This window comes from Oncorhynchus nerka, linkage group LG6, assembly GCF_034236695.1.
Source record: "Oncorhynchus nerka isolate Pitt River linkage group LG6, Oner_Uvic_2.0, whole genome shotgun sequence".
Classification (NCBI taxonomy): domain Eukaryota; kingdom Metazoa; phylum Chordata; class Actinopteri; order Salmoniformes; family Salmonidae; genus Oncorhynchus; species Oncorhynchus nerka.
This window is the reverse complement of record NC_088401.1, coordinates 80,852,278-80,874,777: the sequence shown is the minus strand read 5'-3', so window position 1 is coordinate 80,874,777 and position 22,500 is coordinate 80,852,278. Positions and strand designations below refer to the sequence as shown.

The 22,500-nt window shown below is 45.8% G+C and overlaps 1 protein-coding gene across 4 annotated transcripts in view; it reads left to right on the top strand.

Moving 5' to 3' along the window:
* Positions 1–22,500, top strand: part of LOC115136302 (glutamate receptor 3) — a 339,674-nt gene that overhangs the window by 265,082 nt on the left and 52,092 nt on the right. For all 4 annotated transcript variants that reach the window (XM_065019924.1, XM_065019923.1, XM_065019922.1 and 1 more), the window contains 2 exons: positions 9,387–9,760; positions 12,362–12,560. In XM_065019924.1, coding sequence (XP_064875996.1) covers positions 9,387–9,760; positions 12,362–12,560 — 573 coding nt within the window. The remainder of the gene's footprint in view (positions 1–9,386; positions 9,761–12,361; positions 12,561–22,500) is intronic.

Sequence of the window (22,500 nt, the reverse complement as noted above, 5' to 3'; positions counted from 1 at the left end):
TCCACTGTGTCTCAGTGTGGTTATTTATCTCCGTCATCATCCACTGTGTCTCAGTGTGGTTATTTATGTCTGTCATCATCCACTGTGTCTCAGTGTGGTTATTTATCTCTGTCATCATCCACTGTGTCTCAGTGTGGTTATTTATGTCTGTCATCATCCACTGTGTCTCAGTGTGGTTATTTATGTCTGTCCATCCACTGTGTCTCAGTGTGGTTATTTATCTCCGTCATCATCCACCGTGTCTCAGTGTGGTTATTTATGTCTGTCCATCCACTGTGTCTCAGTGTGGTTATTTATCTCCGTCATCATCCACTGTGTCTCAGTGTGGTTATTTATGTCTGTCATCATCCACCGTGTCTCAGTGTGGTTATTTATGTCTGTCCATCCACTGTGTCTCAGTGTGGTTATTTATGTCTGTCATCATCCAATGTGTCTCAGTGTGGTTATTTATGTCTGTCATCATCCACTGTGTCTCAGTGTGGTTATTTATGTCTGTCATCATCCACCGTGTCTCAGTGTGGTTATTTATGTCTGTCCATCCACTGTGTCTCAGTGTGGTTATTTATGTCTGTCCATCCACTGTGTCTCAGTGTGGTTATTTATGTCTGTCATCATCCACTGTGTCTCAGTGTGGTTATTTATGTCTGTCATCATCCACTGTGTCTCAGTGTGGTTATTTATGTCTGTCATCATCCACTGTGTCTCAGTGTGGTTATTTATCTCCATTCATCATCCACCGTGTCTCAGTGTGGTTATTTATGTCTGTCCATCCACTGTGTCTCAGTGTGGTTATTTATCTCCGTCATCATCCACTGTGTCTCAGTGTGGTTATTTATGTCTGTCATCATCCACCGTGTCTCAGTGTGGTTATTTATGTCTGTCATTATCCACTGTGTCTCAGTGTGGTTATTTATGTCTGTCCATCCACTGTGTCTCAGTGTGGTTATTTATGTCTGTCATCATCCACCGTGTCTCAGTGTGGTTATTTATGTCTGTCATCATCCACTGTGTCTCAGTGTGGTTATTTATCTCCGTCATCATCCACTGTGTCTCAGTGTGGTTATTTATCTCCGTCATCATCCACTGTGTCTCAGTGTGGTTATTTATCTCCGTCATCATCCACTGTGTCTCAGTGTGGTTATTTATGTCTGTCATCATCCACTGTGTCTCAGTGTGGTTATTTATGTCTGTCATCATCCACTGTGTCTCAGTGTGGTTATTTATGTCTGTCCATCCACTGTGTCTCAGTGTGGTTATTTATCTCTGTCATCATCCACTGTGTCTCAGTGTGGTTATTTATGTCTGTCATCATCCACTGTGTCTCAGTGTGGTTATTTATCTCTGTCATCATCCACTGTGTCTCAGTGTGGTTATTTATGTCTGTCATCATCCACTGTGTCTCAGTGTGGTTATTTATGTCTGTCATCATCCACTGTGTCTCAGTGTGGTTATTTATCTCTGTCATCATCCACTGTGTCTCAGTGTGGTTATTTATGTCTGTCATCATCCACTGTGTCTCAGTGTGGTTATTTATCTCCGTCATCATCCACTGTGTCTCAGAGTGGTTATTTATCTCTGTCATCATCCACTGTGTCTCAGTGTGGTTATTTATGTCTGTCATCATCCACTGTGTCTCAGTGTGGTTATTTATCTCCGTCATCATCCACTGTGTCTCAGTGTGGTTATTTATGTCTGTCATCATCCACTGTGTCTCAGTGTGGTTATTTATGTCTGTCATCATCCACTGTGTCTCAGTGTGGTTATTTATGTCTGTCATCATCCACTGTGTCTCAGTGTGGTTATTTATGTCTGTCATCATCCACTGTGTCTCAGTGTGGTTATTTATCTCCGTCATCATCCACTGTGTCTCAGTGTGGTTATTTATCTCTGTCATCATCCACTGTGTCTCAGTGTGGTTATTTATGTCTGTCATCATCCACTGTGTCTCAGAGTGGTTATTTATGTCTGTCATCATCCACTGTGTCTCAGTGTGGTTATTTATGTCTGTCATCATCCACTGTGTCTCAGTGTGGTTATTTATCTCCGTCATCATCCACTGTGTCTCAGTGTGGTTATTTATGTCTGTCATCATCCACTGTGTCTCAGTGTGGTTATTTATCTCTGTCATCATCCACTGTGTCTCAGTGTGGTTATTTATGTCTGTCATCATCCACTGTGTCTCAGTGTGGTTATTTATGTCTGTCCATCCACTGTGTCTCAGTGTGGTTATTTATCTCCGTCATCATCCACCGTGTCTCAGTGTGGTTATTTATGTCTGTCCATCCACTGTGTCTCAGTGTGGTTATTTATCTCCGTCATCATCCACTGTGTCTCAGTGTGGTTATTTATGTCTGTCATCATCCACCGTGTCTCAGTGTGGTTATTTATGTCTGTCCATCCACTGTGTCTCAGTGTGGTTATTTATGTCTGTCATCATCCAATGTGTCTCAGTGTGGTTATTTATGTCTGTCATCATCCACTGTGTCTCAGTGTGGTTATTTATGTCTGTCATCATCCACCGTGTCTCAGTGTGGTTATTTATGTCTGTCCATCCACTGTGTCTCAGTGTGGTTATTTATGTCTGTCCATCCACTGTGTCTCAGTGTGGTTATTTATGTCTGTCATCATCCACTGTGTCTCAGTGTGGTTATTTATGTCTGTCATCATCCACTGTGTCTCAGTGTGGTTATTTATGTCTGTCATCATCCACTGTGTCTCAGTGTGGTTATTTATCTCCATTCATCATCCACCGTGTCTCAGTGTGGTTATTTATGTCTGTCCATCCACTGTGTCTCAGTGTGGTTATTTATCTCCGTCATCATCCACTGTGTCTCAGTGTGGTTATTTATGTCTGTCATCATCCACCGTGTCTCAGTGTGGTTATTTATGTCTGTCATTATCCACTGTGTCTCAGTGTGGTTATTTATGTCTGTCCATCCACTGTGTCTCAGTGTGGTTATTTATGTCTGTCATCATCCACCGTGTCTCAGTGTGGTTATTTATGTCTGTCATCATCCACTGTGTCTCAGTGTGGTTATTTATCTCCGTCATCATCCACTGTGTCTCAGTGTGGTTATTTATCTCCGTCATCATCCACTGTGTCTCAGTGTGGTTATTTATCTCCGTCATCATCCACTGTGTCTCAGTGTGGTTATTTATGTCTGTCATCATCCACTGTGTCTCAGTGTGGTTATTTATGTCTGTCATCATCCACTGTGTCTCAGTGTGGTTATTTATGTCTGTCCATCCACTGTGTCTCAGTGTGGTTATTTATCTCTGTCATCATCCACTGTGTCTCAGTGTGGTTATTTATGTCTGTCATCATCCACTGTGTCTCAGTGTGGTTATTTATCTCTGTCATCATCCACTGTGTCTCAGTGTGGTTATTTATGTCTGTCATCATCCACTGTGTCTCAGTGTGGTTATTTATGTCTGTCATCATCCACTGTGTCTCAGTGTGGTTATTTATCTCTGTCATCATCCACTGTGTCTCAGTGTGGTTATTTATGTCTGTCATCATCCACTGTGTCTCAGTGTGGTTATTTATCTCCGTCATCATCCACTGTGTCTCAGAGTGGTTATTTATCTCTGTCATCATCCACTGTGTCTCAGTGTGGTTATTTATGTCTGTCATCATCCACTGTGTCTCAGTGTGGTTATTTATCTCCGTCATCATCCACTGTGTCTCAGTGTGGTTATTTATGTCTGTCATCATCCACTGTGTCTCAGTGTGGTTATTTATGTCTGTCATCATCCACTGTGTCTCAGTGTGGTTATTTATGTCTGTCATCATCCACTGTGTCTCAGTGTGGTTATTTATGTCTGTCATCATCCACTGTGTCTCAGTGTGGTTATTTATCTCCGTCATCATCCACTGTGTCTCAGTGTGGTTATTTATCTCTGTCATCATCCACTGTGTCTCAGTGTGGTTATTTATGTCTGTCATCATCCACTGTGTCTCAGAGTGGTTATTTATGTCTGTCATCATCCACTGTGTCTCAGTGTGGTTATTTATGTCTGTCATCATCCACTGTGTCTCAGTGTGGTTATTTATCTCCGTCATCATCCACTGTGTCTCAGTGTGGTTATTTATGTCTGTCATCATCCACTGTGTCTCAGTGTGGTTATTTATCTCTGTCATCATCCACTGTGTCTCAGTGTGGTTATTTATGTCTGTCATCATCCACTGTGTCTCAGTGTGGTTATTTATGTCTATCATCATCCACTGTGTCTCAGTGTGGTTATTTATGTCTGTCATCATCCACTGTGTCTCAGTGTGGTTATTTATGTCTGTCATCATCCACTGTGTCTCAGTGTGGTTATTTATGTCTATCATCATCCACTGTGTCTCAGTGTGGTTATTTATGTCTATCATCATCCACTGTGTCTCAGTGTGGTTATTTATGTCTGTCATCATCCACTGTGTCTCAGTGTGGTTATTTATCTCTGTCATCATCCACTGTGTCTCAGTGTGGTTATTTATGTCTGTCATCATCCACTGTGTGTCAGTGTGGTTATTTATGTCTGTCATCATCCACTGTGTGTCAGTGTGGTTATTTATCTCTGTCATCATCCACTGTGTCTCAGTGTGGTTATTTATCTCTGTCATCATCCACTGTGTCTCAGTGTGGTTGTTTATAGCTGGAGAGTCTAATGATTGAGTTAAATTTGAGTGACCTTCTGACCAGTTAACTAATGCTGTCTCAGTTGTGTTTCAAAGGTCATCCCTGATGCTCTGAAACACTTTCTATATGGCTGAGTATTCTCTTCTCTATTGATTGACCATTACCACGGACACCGTTAGGATTAAGAGGTTATGTTGTAGCTCTGCTCATTGTGTTATATTGGTGTATATCCCCACCGTTTGACCCTTCTCTCCTCATGTTGCTTTATCACGTTTTTCTTCTTCTACACAGTTGTTGTTGTTGTTGTTGTTGTGGAAACACAATGGGTTAACACCTGTCCTTCATGAGTCACTGCCTGGAAACAAACGCTGTTGTTTGATTGGTTCATTGCGCCGTATGCTACACCCAAGCTGCAGCAGTAATTGTATCTGAATACTGCTGTTTTTTTAACAAAGAAAGAAAGCCCATCGTTTTAATAGTAGAAAAGCGCCATCACCACTTTCAAGGATGTGTTTTGGTAACAAGCCATGATGGGGAGGAAAGAAAGAAAGACATTAAGAAAGAGAGAAAGAAAGAGACAGAAAGAACGAGAGAAAGAAATACATAAAATAAGAGAAAAAGATGAAAGGGAGCTTGGGAGATTAAAATAATGTAGATGACAAAAGCGTTTGTCTCATCTCTTCCAGGCTTGGAGGCGCTGTGAATGGGATGGGAGGGAGGGAGGCAGGGAGGGAGGCATGGAGGGAGGGAGGGAGGGAGGGAGGGAGGGAGGCAGGGAGGGATGGGAGGGAGGGAGGGATGGAGGGATGGGAGGGAGGGAGGATGGGAGGGAGGGAGGGAGACAGGGAGGGATGGGAGGGAGGGAGGGAGGCAGGGAGGGAGGCAGGGAGGGAGGGAGGGATGGGAGGGATGGGAGGGAGGGAGGGAGGGAGGGAGGGAGGGAGGGGGGGAGGGAGGGAGGGAGGGAGACAGGGAGGGATGGGAGGGAGGGAGGCAGGGAGGGAGGCAGGGAGGGAGGGAGGGAGGGAGGGATGGGAGGGAGGGAGGGATGGGAGGGAGGGAGACAGGGAGGATTGGAGGGAGGGAGGGAGACAGGGAGGATGGGAGGGAGGGAGGGAGGGAGGGAGGGAGACAGGGAGGGAGGGAGGGAGGCAGGGAGGGAGACAGGGAGGGAGGGATGGGAGGGAGACAGGGAGGATGGGAGGGAGGGATTGGAGGGAGACAGGGAGGGAGGGAGGGAGGGAGGCAGGGAGGAGACAGGGAGGGAGGGAGGCAGGGAGGGAGGCAGGGAGGGAGGGATGGGAGGGATGGGAGGGAGGGGAGGGATGGGAGGGAGGGAGACAGGGAGGATGGGAGGGAGGGAGGGAGACAGGGAGGATGGGAGGGAGGGAGGGAGGGAGGCAGGGAGGGAGGGATGGGAGGGAGACAGGGAGGGAGGGAGGGAGGCAGGGAGGGAGACAGGGAGGGAGGGATGGGAGGGAGACAGGGAGGATGGGAGGGAGGGATTGGAGGGAGACAGGGAGGGAGGGAGGGAGGGAGGCAGGGAGGGAGACAGGGAGGGAGGGATGGGAGGGAGGGAGGGGAGGCAGGGAGGGAGACAGGGAGGGAGGGATGGGAGGGAGGGAGACAGGGAGGATGGGAGGGAGGGAGGGAGGGAGGGATGGAGGGATGGGAGGGAGGGAGGATGGGAGGGAGGGAGGGAGACAGGGATGGGATGGGAGGGAGGGAGGCAGGGAGGGAGGGAGGGATGGGAGGGAGGGAGGATGGGAGGGAGGGAGGATGGGAGGGAGGGATGGGAGGGAGGGAGGCAGGCAGGGAGGGAGGGAGGGATGGGAGGGATGGGAGGGAGGGAGGGATGGGAGGGAGGGAGACAGGGAGGATGGGAGGGAGGGAGGGAGACAGGGAGGATGGGAGGGAGGGAGGGAGACAGGGAGGATGGGAGGGAGGGAGGGATGGGAGGGAGGAGACAGGGAGGGAGGGAGGGAGGGAGGGAGGGAGGGAGGCAGGGAGGGAGACAGGGAGGGAGGGATGGGAGGGAGACAGGGAGGATGGGAGGGAGGGATGGGAGGGAGACAGGGAGGCAGGGAGGGAGACAGGGAGGGAGGGATGGGAGGGAGGGAGGGAGGGAGGGAGGGAGACAGGGAGGGAGGGATGGGAGGGAGGGAGACAGGGAGGATGGGAGGGAGGGAGGGATGGGAGGGAGACAGGGAGACAGGGAGGGAGGGAGGGAGGGAGGGAGGGAGGGAGGCAGGGAGGGAGGAGACAGGGAGGGAGGGATGGGAGGGAGACAGGGAGACAGGGAGGGAGGGAGGGAGGGAGGCAGGGAGGGAGACAGGGAGGGAGGGATGGGAGGGAGGGAGACAGGGAGGATGGGAGGGAGGGATGGGAGGGAGACAGGGAGGGAGGGAGGGAGGCAGGGAGGGAGACAGGGAGGGAGGGATGGGAGGGAGGGAGACAGGGAGGATGGGAGGGAGGGAGGCAGGGAGGGAGACAGGGAGGGAGGGATGGGAGGGAGGGAGACAGGGAGGGAGACAGGGAGGGAGGGAGGGGAGGGAGGGAGGGAGGCAGGGAGGGATACAGGGAGGGAGGGATGGGAGGGAGGGAGACAGGGAGGATGGGAGGGAGGGAGGGATGGGAGGGAGAAAGGGAGGATGGGAGCGAGGGAGGAAGGGAGGGATGGGAGGGAGGGAGACAGGGAGGATGGGAGGGAGGGAGGGATGGGAGGGAGACAGGGAGGATGGGAGGGAGGGAAGCAGGGAGGGATGCTGAAGTGGAATGGTTTACTCACACAGCCTTAGGGTTACTGTGTTTCTCCCACCATTTTAAAGGCTGTAATTTAAATCAGAGCTGTTCTGTTAGACATACCTACATAACAGTTACACTGGTGTAGTTATTTACTGTTGTGCTACAGAAAGATGACCAGCAACTATTATTCATTTGTCCTGAAAAGCCTTGGCTGCATCCCACATCACAAATGGCACCCTATTCTCTACCAGTGCACCACTTTGGACAGGGCCCATAGGAAGTAGGCTGCTGTTTGGGACACAGGGAATATGTTGGTTTTGGGGATATTTCCCCTGCTTTCCTCTGCCTTACAAATAAATAACTTATTACCTATAATTAGCTATTTATATGCAAATTATGTTATGATGTATTGACATTCACTGTGAGTTTCATAAACCAAAGATAAAGGGAAATGGATTTGGGTAATGTATGTTATTATTTGTACTTCTGCAAAGTTTCCAGCCTGTTCTTAGCATCCCTCTGGTTAGACACAATCAGTCTCCCACATTCAGAAAGCTTTAAACTAACTAGACAGGGGTAGACACTGCACCATGTGGGTGCAACATCATTTCACATCTGACAAACACCCATTTATGTGTTTATAATTATGCCCAATCTGTGTCTAGAAATCTTTTTTTGGGGGGGTCATTTCTCCCTCTCTGCTCTCTTCTCTAATCTCTTGTGTGTGTTGAGACTCTGTACTCAGAGTAGTACACATGCTACACATACTGTATTCATTCTATATAGTAGTACACATGCTACACATACTGTATTCATTCTATATAGTAGTACACATGCTACACATACTGTATTCATTCTATATAGTAGTACACATGCTACACATACTGTATTCATTATATATAGTAGTACACATGCTACACATACTGTATTCATTCTATATAGTAGTACACATGCTACACATACTGTATTCATTATATATAGTAGTACACATGCTACACATACTGTATTCATTATATATAGTAGTACACATGCTACACATACTGTATTCATTATATATAGTAGTACACATGCTACACATACTGTATTCATTATATATAGTAGTACACATGCTACACATACTGTATTCATTCTATATAGTAGTACACATGCTACACATTCTGTATTCATTCTATATAGTAGTACACATGCTAGACATACTGTATTCATTCTATATAGTAGTACACATGCTAGACATACTGTATTCATTCTATATAGTAGTACACATGCTACACATACTGTATTCATTCTATATAGTAGTACACATGCTACACATACTGTATTCATTCTATATAGTAGTACACATGCTACACATACTGTATTCATTATATATAGTAGTACACATGCTACACATACTGTATTCATTCTATATAGTAGTGCACATGCTACACATACTGTATTCATTATATATAGTAGTACACATGCTACACATACTGTATTCATTCTATATAGTAGTACACATGCTACACATTCTGTATTCATTCTATATAGTAGTACACATGCTAGACATACTGTATTCATTCTATATAGTAGTACACATGCTAGACATACTGTATTCATTCTATATAGTAGTACACATGCTACACATACTGTATTCATTCTATATAGTAGTACACATGCTACACATACTGTATTCATTCTATATAGTAGTACACATGCTACACATACTGTATTCATTCTATATAGGATATTTCTTGGATGTTGTTGTTGTGTTGATTAAAACCATCCTGAGGTACAGACTGAATAAGCTTTTCCTTTCCCTTCATGTTGTTTTGTTTTGTTCGCTTTGAGACTATAAAGCACAACCGTAGGCCAATATTTTAAGAAACTCGCAAAAACTGTTTATAAGTTAAGTAAGGACCTTTATTTATCAAACTTATTTTTATTAAATTCTACCTCAAATGATGCATAATATCTAGATTAAAAACCATATCTGAGACAGAACCAAACTAACCCACTCTACGTGTCCCTGTTTCTCAGAGAGCAGATATAGCTGTGGCACCTCTCACCATAACCCTGGTCCGTGAGGAGGTGATCGACTTCTCCAAGCCCTTCATGTCTCTGGGCATCTCCATCATGATCAAGAAGCCCCAGAAGTCTAAACCAGGTGTCTTCTCCTTCCTTGACCCGCTGGCCTATGAAATATGGATGTGTATCGTGTTCGCCTACATCGGTGTGAGTGTGGTCCTGTTCCTGGTCAGCCGCTTCAGCCCCTATGAGTGGAACCTGGATGAACAGGATGAGACCAAAGACCCCCAGACACCTCCAGATCCTCCCAACGACTTTGGCATCTTCAACTCTCTGTGGTTCTCTCTGGGAGCCTTCATGCAGCAAGGATGTGAGATATCACCCAGGTAGGATACAAGCTGACCTAGAAATACAATGGGGTAGATCTGATGTAGAAATACACTACCAGCTCTCATAGACTTGAATCAGAATCAGAAGTTCATCCATGTTTCTCAAACGTTTACATTTCTAAGTTCTTCCAGAGCAACCTTTGGAATCAGAGGCAGTGTAACAGCGCTCACTGTTGCCCCTAGTGGCCTGTTTCCACGTCATTTCCCAACGACCTCAGACATGGATGGATGTCGAGTACTGACTTGTACCATGAGACGGGGTACGACACGGGGTATGACACGCGGTGAGACACAGGGTACGACAAGGGGTACGACACGGGGTACGACAAGGGGTACGACAAGGGGTACAACAAGGGGTACGACACGGGGTACGACAAGGGGTACGACACGGGGTACGACACGGGGTACGACAAGGGGTACGACAAGGGGTACGACAAGGGGTACGACACGGGGTACGACAAGGGGTACGGCACGGGGTACGACAAGGGGTACGGCAAGGGGTACGACAAGGGGTACGACACGGGGTACGACAAGGGGTACGACAAGGGGTACGACACGGGGTACGACAAGGGGTACGACACGGGGTACGACAAGGGGTACGACACGGGGTACGACAAGGGGTACGACACGGGGTACGACAAGGGGTACGACACGGGTACGACAAGGGGTACGACAAGGGGTACGACACGGGTACGACAAGGGGTACGACACGGGAATACGACAAGGGTACGACACGGGTACGACAAGGGGTACGACACGGGGTACGACAAGGGGTACGACACGGGGTACGACACGGGGTACGACAAGGGGTACGACAAGGGGTACAACAAGGGGTACGACAAGGGGTACGACAAGGGGTACGACACGGGGTACGACACGGGGTACGACACGGGGTACGACAAGGGGTACGACACGGGGTACAACAAGGGGTACGACACACGTTGCGGCACCCGGTACGACACACGGTACGACACCCGGTACGACACCCGGTACGACACCCGGTACGACACACGGTACGACACACGGTACGACACACGTGCCACACTCTGCATAATGAGTGTCTGCTTAATGACTCAAATGGAAACATGTGTCTGTGTGCCAGTTGTATTTTTTTATTCCCATGCTATACATCATGCCCATGCCCATCTTTATGGTCAATCAGTCAGAGGGTTGTTCAAGCATCCTAAAACAATGAGTTTTCTCTGACACACTACGTTCTTCGCTTCCGCACTTCACCCTCCGATAGTGCACTTATTACAGACGTATTACTGCTATTAGGCTCATTTGTGTCTGAAATGGTCATATAATGTCCATGGCCCAAAAGATCAATGCTTCTGTGCTATGGCTTTGGGTCTATACGGTCACATGGGCCTGGTTAGGTTGACCATACACTTTCTGATCCCAGAATACACTGCTGGTGATGACTCAGCTGGATGACATGACATCATTAAGACATCTATATCTAAAAGACCATGTCACACATTCTCCCAGTTTCTTAGTTGAAGTTGGATGTACTGTTGGATATACTGTGTATAGGGTCAGAGACTAGTGAGCTGTGTCAGTCCTACTGTAACAGTCTACTGTAAAAGACTGTGTTCCAGTGAGCTGTGTCAGTCCTACTGTAACAGGCCACTGTAAAAGACTGTGTTCCAGTGAGCTGTGTCAGTCCTACTGTAACAGGCCACTGTAAAAGACTGTGTTCCAGTGAGCTGTGTCAGTCCTACTGTAACAGGCTAGGTGCATTGGTGCAGTAGCGCAAACTGTACATCTACAGTCCAGCACCTTGTTGTGTGATATATTCCCGGACTCCAGGGTAGTTTCACAGTTTAAAATTGTATTGTAATATAGTGACACAGCTTTAGGTTTTTAAAGCCAGGCTAACCAAGGTTTTTATGGGCTTAAAGGACGACGTTCCAGTGAGCTGTGTATGTAGCATTAGGTGCAGTGGGTTTACAAGCTCTGCTAATGGCACATCTCTCTAATGTGTTGTTAATGCTCCCTCTCTTCTCCTCTCTCTGTTTCCTTGTTTATCTCTGTTTATCTATCTATCTCACTTTCTCACTCTCTCTTCCTGCCTCTCTCTCTCTCTCTCTCTGTATCTCCACCTCTCTTTTACTCCCCCTTTTCTCATTCTTTCTATCGCTCTAACCCTCTCTCTATATCTCTCCTCTACCTCTCTCTCCCCCCTCTCTCTCTACCTCTCTCTTGCTCTACCTCTCTCTCAATTCAATTAAAACGTCAAATTCAAGGGCTTTATTGTCATGGGAAACATATGTTAACATTGCCAAAGCAAGTGAAGTAGATAATGAACAAAAGTGGAATAAACAATAAAAATGTACAAAATGTTAAATCTCTCTCTCTCTCTCCCTCCATCTCTCTCTCTCTCTCTCTCTCTCTATCTCTCTACCCCTGTCTCTCTCTCTACCCCTCTCTCTCTCTCTACCTCTCTCTACCTCGCTCTCCCTCCATCCCTCTCTCTCTCTACCTCTCTCTACCTCTCTCTCTCTCTACCTCTCTCTCTCTCTCTCTACCTCTCTCTCTCTACCCCTCTATCTCTCTCTCTCTCTCTACCTCTCTCTCTCTACCTCTGTCTCTCAGGTCCCTATCAGGGAGAATAGTAGGAGGCGTGTGGTGGTTTTTCACTCTCATCATCATCTCGTCCTATACGGCCAACTTGGCTGCTTTCCTCACGGTGGAGAGGATGGTCTCCCCCATAGAAAGTGCTGAGGACCTGGCTAAACAGACTGAGATCGCCTACGGAACTCTGGATGCCGGTTCCACCAAGGAGTTCTTTAGGGTGAGTAACGGAACATCGGAATGCCGTTGCTAACAACAGGTCCATCAGCTAGTTGGTACACCGGGTTGATCATCTAGGTCAACTAGTCATTCAGGGGCCAATCCTATCATCCACTTAAAGTCACATTTTCACTTATTCTCCCATTGACATCAATGCATGACTTAAGTGAAAGTTAGGATTTGACCTTCAGCAATTACTGCTGGGAACTCGGTACAACTGGCTGGTCGGCTAGTTTTAGTACAAATGGTCAATCGGCAAGTTCTGTGGCAGAATACATTGTAAAAAGAGAGTGTTTTGGTCTGATATCATTGGGTGGCAGGTGGCCTGGTGGTTAGAGCGTTGGGCCAGAAACCGTAATGCTACTAGATTGAATCCCAGAGCCGACAAGGTAAAGATCTGTTGTTCTGCCCCTAAACAAGGCAGTTAACCCACTGTTCCCAGGCCGCCATTGTAAATAAGAATTTGTTCTTAACTGAAACCAAGTCCCCGAAACCTCTTCAGTACAGCTGTACACTTCCATTTACTACCGTCAACACTGTATCTCTGACAAAAGCCGTATTTCAGTCAAAACCACAGAACATGTCATAAGAACGGGGTGCGGAGGAGCGTGTAAAGTGCTTCCTGAAACGTGACGACACATGAATGGGGATTTTATGCAGTGGCAATTTGGTTATGTTGATCTTTTGAGACAGTTTGTCTGATCAGCAGAAAGTCTGATTGCTAATGACGTGTCTAACTCACACACACACACACACACGCACACACACACACGCACACACGCACGCGCGCTCACACACACACGCACACACGCACGCGTACGCACACACACACACACACACATGTACACACACACGCACACGCACGCACACACACACACACGTACACACACACGCACACGCACACCCACACGCACACACACACGTACACACGCATGCACACACACACACGTACACACACACACACGCGCGCACACACATGCACACGCACACACACGCACACGCACGCACATGTACACACACGTACACACACGCACGCGCACGCACACGTACACACACACGTATACACACACACACACACACACACACACACATACACACACACACACACTCTTTAAGGTGATGAAACAGAGTTCTAATCAGAGAGTCCACATCAGCCCTACCGTAACTCAGAGGGGTCAGCTCACCAAACCTAATTAGCTGGCTGCGGCTGCATGGTAAATTGGAAGGAAGCCATGTATCCGCCGGCAGAGGGGGACCGACGAGCCAATTAAGTTATAAATGATTAACCAAATTCTCATCCGAGAGTTCATCCATCCCCTTATCAGCCTACATACAATACAACACAGCGCATTGTGCCAGAGTGGAGGAGTTTGATTACAATGTACTGTAACACATCACTGTGATGCTGGAATATATAGCTAGTGCCAACAGTGGGTATTAGAGCAAGTGAATTGAAACAGTGTGGACATCTTGCAAGAAGTAGCAACTAATTTGTGGAGGAGGTACATTAGAATGTACTGTAACACATTGTTATGATCATGGATAATTATGTTCATAATCATTTGGTATTTATAACCTATATTTATAGTATAGCATATTAAATGCTGTTGGGAATATGTTATGATCTAAAAGCTCAAGTACTGTTGAGGCAATGAGACTGCGGAGAGAGAGAGAGAGAGAAAGGGTGTACAAAAACCTTATATCTTGTGATGAGAAGTGGCAATTAGCGAATGTGTATGTAATGTGCAGAACAGTGGACACAGCCAGGGACGAACATAGATAATGAAAACTGTAAAAGACACACACTTACTGAGGCCTGGTTGGGAAGCTGAAGACAGATTTCACGTGTTCCATATGAGGTGTGTCCTAGTTCCTGCCGGAGCCTTCAAAATGAATATGAGGTGTGTCCTAGTTCCTGCCGGAGCCTTCAGAGTGGATATGAGGTGTGTCCTAGTTCCTGCCGGAGCCTTCAGAGTGGATATGAGGTGTGTCCTAGTTCCTGCCGGAGCCTTCAGAGTGGTTATGAGGTGTGTCCTAGTTCCTGCCGGAGCCTTCAGAGTGGATATGAGGTGTGTCCTAGTTCCTGCCAGAGCCTTCAGAGTGGATATGAGGTGTGTCCTAGTTCCTGCCGGAGCCTTCAGAGTGGATATGAGGTGTGTCCTAGTTCCTGCCGGAGCCTTCAGAGTGGTTATGAGGTGTATCCTAGTTCCTGCCGGAGCCTTCAGAGTGGATATGAGGTGTGTCCTAGTTCCTGCCGGAGCCTGTGTGTGTGTGTGTGTGTGTGTGTGTGTGTATGTGTGTATGTGTGTGTGTGTGTGTGTGTGTGTGTGTGTGTGTGTGTGTGTGTGTGTGTGTGTGTGTGTGTGTGTGTGTGTGTGTGTGTGTGTGTGTGTGTGTGTGATTTTTTATTCGATTTTGATTTATTGGGGTCTGACACATGACGAAAAATACATTTACATTACAATTTACATTTAAAAGATGAACATATAGTGTATCTATCAGTTCCACATGTCAGTTTATACACACAACCAGTAGATAGATCACATGTCAGTTCATACACACAACCAGTAGATCACATGTCAGTTCATACACACAACCAGTAGATCACATGTCAGTACATACACACAACAAGTAGATCACATGTCAGTACATACACACAACCAGTAGATCACATGTCAGTACATACACACAACAAGTAGATCACATGTCAGTACATACACACATCTAGTAGATCACATGTCAGTTCATACACACAACTAGTAGATCACATGTCAGTTCATACACACAACAAGTAGATCACATGTCAGTACATACACACAACCAGTAGATCACATGTCAGTTCAGACACACAACCAGTAGATCACATGTCAGTTCAGACACACAACCAGTAGATCACATGTCAGTTCATACACACAACCAGTAGATCACATGTCAGTTCAGACACACAACCAGTAGATAGATCACATGTCAGTTCATACACCCAACCAGTAGATAGATCACATGTCAGTTCATACACACAACCAGTAGATCACATGTCAGTTCATACACACAACATGTAGATCACATGTCAGTTCATACACACAACCAGTAGATCACATGTCAGTACATACACACAACCAGTAGATCACATGTCAGTTCATACACACAACAAGTAGATCACATGTCAGTTCATACACACAAGTAGATCACATGTCAGTTCATACACACAACCAGTAGATCACATGTCAGTACATACACACAACCAGTAGATCACATGTCAGTTCATACACACAACCAGTAGATCACATGTCAGTACATACACACAACCAGTAGATCACATGTCAGTTCATACACACAACAAGTAGATCACATGTCAGTTCATACACACAACAAGTAGATCAAATGTCAGTTCATACACCCAACAAGTAGATCACATGTCAGTTCATACACACAACAAGTAGATCACATGTCAGTTCATACACACAAGTAGATCACATGTCAGTTCATACACACAAGTAGATCACATGTCAGTTCATACACACAACCAGTAGATCACATGTCAGTTCATACACACAACCAGTAGATCACATGTCAGTTCATACACACAACATGTAGATCACATGTCAGTTCATACACACAACCAGTAGATCACATGTCAGTACATACACACAACCAGTAGATCACATGTCAGTTCATACACACAACAAGTAGATCACATGTCAGTTCATACACACAAGTAGATCACATGTCAGTTCATACACACAACCAGTAGATCACATGTCAGTACATACACACAACCAGTAGATCACATGTCAGTTCATACACACAACCAGTAGATCACATGTCAGTACATACACACAACCAGTAGATCACATGTCAGTTCATACACACAACAAGTAGGTCACATGGTGGAGAGGCGTTGTGCCGTGAGGCGTTGCTTTATTTGTTTTTGAAACTAGGTTTTACTGTTCACTTACGCTGCATATATATATTTATATTAGATGGAAGGAGGTTCCATGCATTTATGACTCTATATAAAACTGTATGTTTTCTTGAATTTGTCCTGGACCTGGGGACTATGAAAGACCCCTAGTGGCACAACCGGTAGGGTAAGTGTGTGTGTTTCTACACCTGCATTGCTTGCTGTTTGGGGTTTTAGGCTGGGTTTCTGTACAGCACTTTGAGATATCAGCTGATGTATGAAGGGCTATATAAATACATTTGATTTGATATGTGTCAGTGACTAAGCAAACAATTGGACATTTCCAACACATTAATGTTTCTAATGAAAACAAGTGATGCTGTCAGTCTTTCCTCAACTCTCAGCCAAGAGAGACTGGCATGCATAGTAGCCCTCTGATTGCAATGAAGAACAAGACATGCCGCTCTGTTCTGGGCCAGCTGCAGCTTAACTAGGTCTTTCTTTGCAGCACATGACCATATAACTGGACAATAATCAAGATAAGACTAAACTAGAGCCTGCAGGACATGCTTTTTGGTGTCAAAAAAGCAGAGCATCTCTCTGTTACGGACAGACCTCTCCCCATCTTTACAACCATTGAATCTATATGTTTTGACCATGACAGTTCACAATCTAAGGTAACACCAAGTAATTTAGTCTTATCAACTTGTACAACAGCCACACCATTCATTACCAGATTCAGCTGAAGTCTAGAACTTAGGGAAGGATTTGTACCAAATACAATACTCTTAGTTTTAGAGATGTTCAGGACCAGTTTATTACTGGCCACTCATTCCAAAATGAAATGCAACTCTTTGTTAAGGATTTCAGTTACTTCGCCAGCTATGGTTGCTGATGCTTATATGGTTGAATCATCAGCATAGATGGACACACACGCTTTGTATAATGTTAGAGGCAGGTTTTTGTAAAACATTGAAAAGAGTAGAGGGCCTAGAGAGCTGCCCTGTGGTACACCACACTTTACATGTTTGACATTAGAGAAGCCTCCATTAAAGTAAACCCTGTGAGTTATATTGGAGAGATACACTGTAGCTCTGATTCCAATAAATGGCAGAGGTTGAAAAGCCATAACACAAGTTTTCTCAACAATGGGTTATTGTCAATAATATCAACAGCTGCACTGAACTCCAGCAGTACAGCTCTCACAATTGTGTTATTATGTATTTATGTCATGTACATGTTGAGTGCCCTTCTCTAAGCTGAAATCTGTTGTTAATATGTTTACAGAGAAATAGTATTGCATTTGGTCAAACACCATTCTTTTCCCAACAGTTTACTAAGAGCTGGCAGCAGGCTGATAGGTCTGCTGTTAGAACCAGTAAAGGCTGCTTTGCCATTCTTGGGTAGTGGAATGACTTTCGCTTCCCTCCAGGCCTGGGGACAAAGACTTTCCTCTGGGCTCAGATTAAAGATATGACAGGTAGGAGTGGCTATAGAGCCAGCTACCATCCTCAGTAGCTTTCCATCTAAGTTGTCAATGCCAGGAGGTTTGTCATTATTGATCGATAACAATAATGTTATCACCTCTCCTACACTAACTTTACAAAATGCTTTTCTTTCATTGTAATTTATTTATGCCTAAGTACGTGTGTGCGTGTGTGTGTGTGTGTGCGTGTGTGTGTGTTTTTCGGGAACCACATTTGGGTCTAATTAATCCCATGTGGTAGATCCCAGCTGGAATCTTTAAATCAGTCACAACATTCCAAACAGAATGAATTATGTCGTCCTCTGATACTCCGGCTTTTATATTTGATGAATTCACCTGGCTTCTTTTTATAGAAAGGTACAGTGAGGCTGAGCAGAACTTCATAATGTTGTGTGTTTGGAAAGTTAGAAAGAAACGATAGAAAGCATTATGTGACTTTCAAAGAAAAAGACCCCCCCTGTCCAAAGAGCAGAGAATCCAATAGGGGTCCATATTGATAATATACCAGTTGATCAAGCCTGTACAACACGCTTTCTTGGTGTTTTGATTGATGATAAGTTGTCATGGAAACCACACATGAAGACAATAACTTCTAAAATTGCAAAGAAATATGGGGATACATGTCAAAATGAGACAGAAGCACTGCTCTTAGTCTCTATCACACACTGATATTCCCATTCATCAGTTACTGTAACAGGGGCCAGCACACACCATACCAAATGACTATCAATATATCACCTGCAGAAACGCTCTGTAAAAATAATATCATTAGCATCACTTTTCAAACAATTAGGACTCCTGAATATTTATCTCATTAAATAACTTCAAGTTGCTCAATCTGTTAAACGACTCTTTAATAAATGATCTTTCATCAAAAAACTATTTCACCACCACATATGAATTCCATAATTACTCAGCAAAGAAATAAACAGCTATGTCACCCACATTCAAGAACAGACCATTCTAACCCTAACCCATTCTCAACAAATAATCCCCCTCAGAGGACCTATGATCTGGAACTCACTCCTGCATGATTTTGACAAGCTATCCCCGTCAATGGTTTCAAAACATATATTCAAGAGGCTCCTACTGTCAGTCACAGCTTAAAATCCCCCATAGCTGTCTTTCTATCTGCAAGGAAAGGGTGCAGCAAAACGTAGGGTGAATCATCTCCCACGAATGTGTTCATCATCCCCAAGATGATAGCTAACATCTAAAAACATCAAGAACGTCCTCTCTCCCGCTAGTAAACTACATTCACAGTACATGTAGCCCTGTAGACTGTCTCCATTTTTAGAAAATAATTTTGTACACAGTTAGTGTATCCAGATATCCCTGATCTCTCCTCCTCTCCTCTCCTCCTATCACCAAATGGGACAGCTGACAGGGGAGAGAGGGAGAAACAGGGCTGGTGAGCCCAGTGGACGGCTGCAGGGTTCTGGGCTGTTGATAAGTCTCTCCTCTCTCCTGGCTGTGCTTCTTATTCAGACTAGCCTACCCAGTCTGGGTACTCCCTCTCCAGCCTCTACTCTCCACTCTGTCCCTCTCCAGCCTCTCCTCTCCACTCTGTCCCTCTCCAGCCTCTACTCTCCACTCTGTCCCTCTCCAGCCTCTCCTCTCCATTCTGTCCCTCTCCAGCCTCTACTCTCCACTCTGTCCCTCTCCAGCCTCTACTCTCCACTCTGTCCCTCTCCAGCCTCTACTCTCCACTCTGTCCCTCTCCAGCCTCTACTCTCCACTCTGTCCCTCTCCAGCCTCTCCTCTCCACTCTGTCCCTCTCCAGCCTCTACTCTCCACTCTGTCCCTCTCCAGCCTCTACTCTCCACTCTGTCCCTCTCCAGCCTCTACTCTCCACTCTGTCCCTCTCCAGCCTCTACTCTCCACTCTGTCCCTCTCCAGCCTCTACTCTCCACTCTGTCCCTCTCCAGCCTCTACTCTCCACTCTGTCCCTCTCCAGCCTCTACTCTCCACTCTGTCCCTCTCCAGCCTCTCCAGCCTCTCCATTTCATTACCAAAACGCGGAGGGAGGTAGGAAAGGAGGAGAGGGGGGGAGGAGGGGGGGGGGGGAGAGGGAGAGATGAAGGAGGAGAGAGAAGGAGTAGAGGTGGGGAGGAGTGGGGGGAGGGAGGGAGGACAGGAGGAAAGGAGTAAAGGGAGGGAGGAGAGGGGAAAGGAGGAGAGGGAGGGAGTAGACGGAGGGAGGAGAGGGAGGGAGGAGAGGGGGTAGAAGGGGGAGGGGGAGGAGAAGGAGGGAGGGAGGGAGTAAAGGGAGGGAGGACAGGAGGAAAGGATGAGAAGGAGGGAGGAGAGGGAGGGAGTTAATGGAGGGTGGACAGGAGGAAAGGAGGAGAGGGAGGGAGTAGAGGGAGGAGAGGGAGGGAGGATAGGAGGAGAGGGAGGGAGGAGAGGGGGAGGGAGGAGAGGGAGGGAGGAGAGGGAGGGAGGATAGGAGGAAAGGAGGAGAGGGAGGGAGGGAGGAGAGGGGGGAGGGAGGAGAGGGAGGGAGGATAGGAGGAAAGGAGGAGAGGGAGGGAGGGAGGGAGGGAGGGAGGAAAGGTGGAGAGATGTATCCTGAACCGGAAAGAGAGACTTCAAATGCAAAGAAGTACAAAAGGTTAGACCGTAGCTCACTGCAATCCATTGTGCATCAAAAAACATCAGTCCCCCAGCTCTTGTCAGTGTGTTTGGGTATGGTGCTGGGTAAGGGAAGGGGAGCCTCCTACAGCAGAGATTACAGGCTTTTTGCATAAAGGGAGAGCCTGACAAAAGCAATGACAGGCTGGGTGTGAGATAGAGATAACCTCCAAGGAGAAGAAGGGCTCTCGGAGCGTCCTGCCGAACTTCAGATGGAGAGAGAGAGAGAGAGAGAGAGAAAGAGAAGAGAGAGAGAGAGAGAGAGACACAGAGACACAGAGAGAGGGAGACAGAGAGACACAGAGAGAAGGAGACAGAGAGACACAGAGAGAGAAAGAGAGAGCGACACAGAGAGAGAAAGAGAGAAAAAGAGAGACAGAGAGAGGTGAATCTCTAAAACAATATAGAAATACACTACGGAAAAAGAAGGAACAGCACGACTGAAATCAGTTCAATGTAATTGAAGAATCCATAGACTCTAACCACTTCTGGGAAAATTGGAAAACACTAAACAAACAACAACACGAAGAATTATCTATCCAAAATGGAGATGGGTAAACCACTTCTCCAATCGTTTTGGCTCTATAACATGGAATAAAGAGCAAAAACATATACATGATCAAATACAAATCTTAGTATCAACTATTAAAGACTACCAGAACCCACTGGATTCTCCAATTACATTGAATGAGCTACAGGACAAAATAAAAACCCTCCAACCCAAAAAGGTCTGTGGTGTCGATGGTATCCTTAATGAAATGATCAAATATATTGACAACAAATTCCAATTGGCTATACTAAAACTCTTTAACATCATCATTAGCTCTGGCATCTTCCCCAATATTTGGAACCAAGGACTGATCACCCCAATCCACAAAAGTGGAGACAAATTTGTCCCCAACAACTACCGTGGGATATGCGTCAATAGCAACCTTGGGAAAATCGTCTGCATTGTCAGCAGACTCGTACATTTCCTCAATGAAAACAATGTACTGAGCAGATGTCAAATTGTCTTTTTACCAAATTACCGTACAACAGACCATGGATTCACCCTGCACACCCTAATTGACAACCAATGCTTGTTGATTTTTTAAAAAGCCTTCGACTCAATTTGGCATGAGTGTCTACTATACAAATTGATGGAAAGTGGTGTTGGGGGCAAAACGTACGACATTATTAAATCCATGTACACAAACAACAAGTGTGCGGTTAAAATTGCACAAAAAAACACACATTTCTTCACACAGGCCCGTGGGGTGAGACAGGGATGGAGCTGAAGCCCCACCCTCTTCAACATATATATACATATGGGGCGGCAAGGTAGCCTAGTTTTTAGAGCGTTGCACTAGTAACCGGAAGGTTGCTAGTTCAAACCCTCGAGCTGACAAGGTACAAATCTGTCGTTCTAACCCTGAACAAGGCAGTTAACTCACTGTTCCTAGGCCGTCATTGAAAATAAGAATTTGTTCTTAACTTCTTGCGTCGAGCCAACCCGGATCCGGGATCATGACTACAGCCTCAAGCTCATTACCATAACGCAACGTTAACTATTCATGAAAATCGCAAATGAAATGAAATCAATATGCTAGCTCTCATGCTTAGCCTTTTGTTAACAACACTGTCATCTCAGATTTTCAAAAATATGCTTCTCTACCATAGCAAAACTAGCATTTAGCATTTAGCGTTAGCATTTAGCATTAGCATTTAGCGTTAGCATTTAGCATTAGCATTTAGCGTTAGCATCACCAGGCAACATTTTCACAAAAACCAGCAAAAACATTCAATAAATCATTTACCTTTGAAGAACTTCAGATGTTTTCAATGAGGAGACTCTCAGTTAGATAGCAAATGTTCAGTTTTCCTGAAAGATTATTTCTGCAGGAGAAATCGGTCCGTTTTCTGCGTCATGTTTTGCTCCCG